This window comes from Aulostomus chinensis, chromosome 4 (genome assembly GCF_037954235.1).
Source record: "Aulostomus chinensis isolate RoL2024-O1b breed Wild chromosome 4, RoL_Achi_v1.0, whole genome shotgun sequence".
NCBI classification, from domain to species: Eukaryota; Metazoa; Chordata; class Actinopteri; order Syngnathiformes; family Aulostomidae; genus Aulostomus; species Aulostomus chinensis.
Window position 1 is genome coordinate 9,647,377 of NC_141323.1, and position 3,186 is coordinate 9,650,562.

Sequence of the window (3,186 nt, forward strand, 5' to 3'; positions counted from 1 at the left end):
AGTTTTCAGCTGGAGGCACATTCATGGTTCTGTCTACACCCAAGAGTGAAGCATTGAAAGGAAGAAAACATGTGAATGGCTGGACAAAGTTCTATGGACGGCAGAAATGTAGAGGTGCTGATGGAGAACCTTGCTGACGAGCACACAGCCGGCTCGGGGAACTTCACACTTTTTCTTGCCCACATGTTTGTTGTTGGCAGCGGAGCTCAACCAGCTGTTGTGGATGGGAGCAGTGGTAAATGCCTGTGACTGAACAGCCGAGGAAGAGACATGGATGCTGGTTAAACTCCTCCCCCACGGATGCTGGTTAAACTCCTCCCCCACGGGTGCTGGTTAAACTCCTCCCCCACGGGTGCTGGTTAAACTCCTCCCCCACGGATGCTGGTTAAACTCCTCTCCCACGGATGCTGGTTAAACTCCTCCCCCACGGGTGCTGGTTAAACTCCTCCCCCACGGGTGCTGGTTAAACTCCTCCCCCACGGGTGCTGGTTAAACTCCTCCCCAGTGCAGATCCAAGCCTGATGTTAGCGAGCAGGTTGACGGACTGAGAACTGCTAGAAATCCCTGGATGTTTGAAGCTCTGAGTTGGAGTGACTGAGATGAGAGTGAATGCCACAATGACAGCTAGACTGAGTGATGGAGACGGCAGTCAGGACTCCGCCTGTGAAACAGTCCAGAATTCAGTCTCTGAGTTCTGGATTTGTGCTTTGACTTTGATCTGAGAACTGTGGCTTTGATCTCTGTGAACCGCAGAAACAACGATGACAGTTTCCAGCCCACGATGCGTTCACATGTTTGATCTCAGAATTGTGTCTTCAAGCTCTTTCATTCTGGCGATTCTGACGGGGTATATAGAGAACGCTCAGCCTCACCACCACACATTGACATTGATCTCATCACTCAAGTGGACTGGACTAAACAGTGGGACTCTGCGATTCTAGGATGTCTCGACGGAACAGGAGAAAGAGGAGGAATGGAGGACCAGCCTACTCAACCTACCCTCAGCTGACAGCCTCATGTCTGCAATTCGAGGCGAATGTGGTTGAGAGTGTGGAGCCTCAACCAGAGGAGCCTGAGTTCATCGCCACACCACCACAACCTGAGACTCCCCCTGAGCAGCTGCAGAATCAGGACGAGGTTGTGGTCGAAGAGGTTTTGATCCAGGCCACAGAGGAGGAGCTTTGTCGCTTCGTGGAGGAAGCAAAACAGGAGCAGTTCCATGTGTTCTCACTGCAGGTGGCGGCCCTGAACCTGGAGATTGATCAATTAAATGAACAGATCCGAGAAGTGCAGCAAGAGGCTGACATCAGGCTGGAGAGGGAGCGCGAGGAAGCTGCCCTCAGACTGGCCCAGGTTCAGCTGGACCTGGAGAACAAGCTGAACCAGGGTGTGCAGGAGAAAATTGCCATCCTGAAGGAAACGATGAGCGTCAAGGATTCTATGGAGGACAAGATGGAAAAGAACAAGGACCTGCTCCTGACTGTGTCCCTGGAAAACGAGGCCTTGCGCAATGAGGTGAACCTGCTGAAGCAGCAGATGGACGACTCCAAAAAGGAGGTGGAGCTCCAGATAGAAAAGACTCTGGAGTTCAAACAGGAGTTATCCCAGAAAATGGAACGGACTCTGGCCCAGTTCGTGGAGGAAAATGACAACATGAAGGCGGAGCTGGAACAGACAAACATGGAGCTGAGACAGGAGAGGGAGACGACGTCCCAGCTGCTGCAGCGTCTCAGTGAGACTGAGAGGCTCCTCCAAGACGCCCAAAAGAAGAAGTCGTCGAAAATCAGAAGGTTTTTCTCACGTCTGTCCAGGCCTTTCAGGTCCAGGACCCGGCTCAATGACAGCGAGGACTAGTCAGTCTGTCTGGCCTTCCAGCGTTTATCCTGCTTTTGGTGATCATTTTTGCTTGGACTGATACAAATTCTTGATAGCTGGTGCATTTTTTTGTTTTTTTTGTAGTGTTTGACAAGATTACAAACAAAAACACATTCTGGTAACACCTGACTGGCATGTTTACCAAACCAAACACAAAAATCTCTTCACGGTTTCTTTAATTGTTGATGGTCCTCATCTTCTACGGATGCGTTCTCCTGAACAATATGGCTGCCACAGTAGCACATTCAAGTGGACTGGACTAAACAGTGGAACTCTGCAATTCTACCAGTGAATTGAAGATGTCTCGATGGAACAGGAGAAGCAGGAGGAGGAATGGAGGGCCAGCCTCCTCAACCCAGGAGCCAGGGCCTGTCGGGGTGTCCAGGCCTGGAGCTCACGCTGAGGAGCCTCAGCTGACAGCCACATGTCAGCAGGCCGTGGCGGTTGAGGTTGAGAATGTGGAGCCTCAACCAGAGGAACCTGAGTTCATCGCCACACCACCACAACCTGAGACGCCCCCGGAGCAGCTGCAGAATCAGGACCAGAGCAAAGAGGTTCTGGTCCAGGTCACAAAGAGGGAGCTTTGTCGCATCGTGGAAGAAGCAAAACAGGAGCAGTTCCATGTGTTCTCACTGCAGGTGGCGGCCCTGAACCTGGAGATTGATCAATTACATGAACAGATCAAAGAAGTGCAGCAAGAGGCTGACATCAGGCTGGAGAGGGAGCGCGAGGAAGCTGCCCTCAGACTGGCCCAGGTTCAGCTGGACCTGGAGAACAAGCTGAACCAGGGTGTGCAGGAGGAAACCGTCATCCTGAAGGAAGCGATGAGCATCAAAGAAGCCATAAGGGACATGATGGAAAAGAACAAGGACCTGCTCCTGACTGTCCCTGGAAAATGAGGCCTTGCGCAGTGAGGTGAACCTGCTGAAGCAGCAGATGGACGACTGCAAAAAGGAGGTGGAGCTCCAGATAGAAAAGACTCTGGAGTTCAAACAGGAGTTCTCCCAGAAAATGAAAAGGATAATTTTTGCTCTGACTGATTCTTTGTCCATGCCATGAATGGTGCCTGCAGAAATCCCATGATGCTCAAGTCTGAACGGCTCCCCCTGGAGGCTGAATGCTGGAGGATTTGGCGTCACCTTTGACCTTTTTCAACATGACCAGAACAAAGAAGTTCTGGTGCAAATGACAGAGCGGGAGTTTTGTTGCCTTGTGGGAGTAGCAGAACAAGAGCAGGTCCATCTGCTTCAAACCAAGGCACCTATGAAGCAGCTAAAAACCCAATGGTCTCTTGAGGGTTTCTTTAAATGT

At 51.3% G+C, this 3,186-nt stretch overlaps 1 protein-coding gene across 1 annotated transcript; it reads left to right on the plus strand.

Moving 5' to 3' along the window:
- The first annotated feature begins 880 nt into the window (after positions 1–880).
- Positions 881–1,863, plus strand: LOC147262609 (uncharacterized). The gene has a single exon (XM_086201633.1). The coding sequence runs from the start codon at positions 943–945 to the stop codon at positions 1,852–1,854; it is 912 nt and encodes a 303-aa protein (XP_086057759.1). The 5' UTR covers positions 881–942; the 3' UTR covers positions 1,855–1,863.
- Positions 1,864–3,186: the final 1,323 nt, after the last annotated feature.

What these genes read in the sequence shown, in the direction of transcription:
- LOC147262609 (XM_086201633.1), top strand. Translation starts at nt 943, where the DNA reads ATGTCTCGACGGAACAGGAGAAAGAGGAGGAATGGAGGACCAGCCTAC.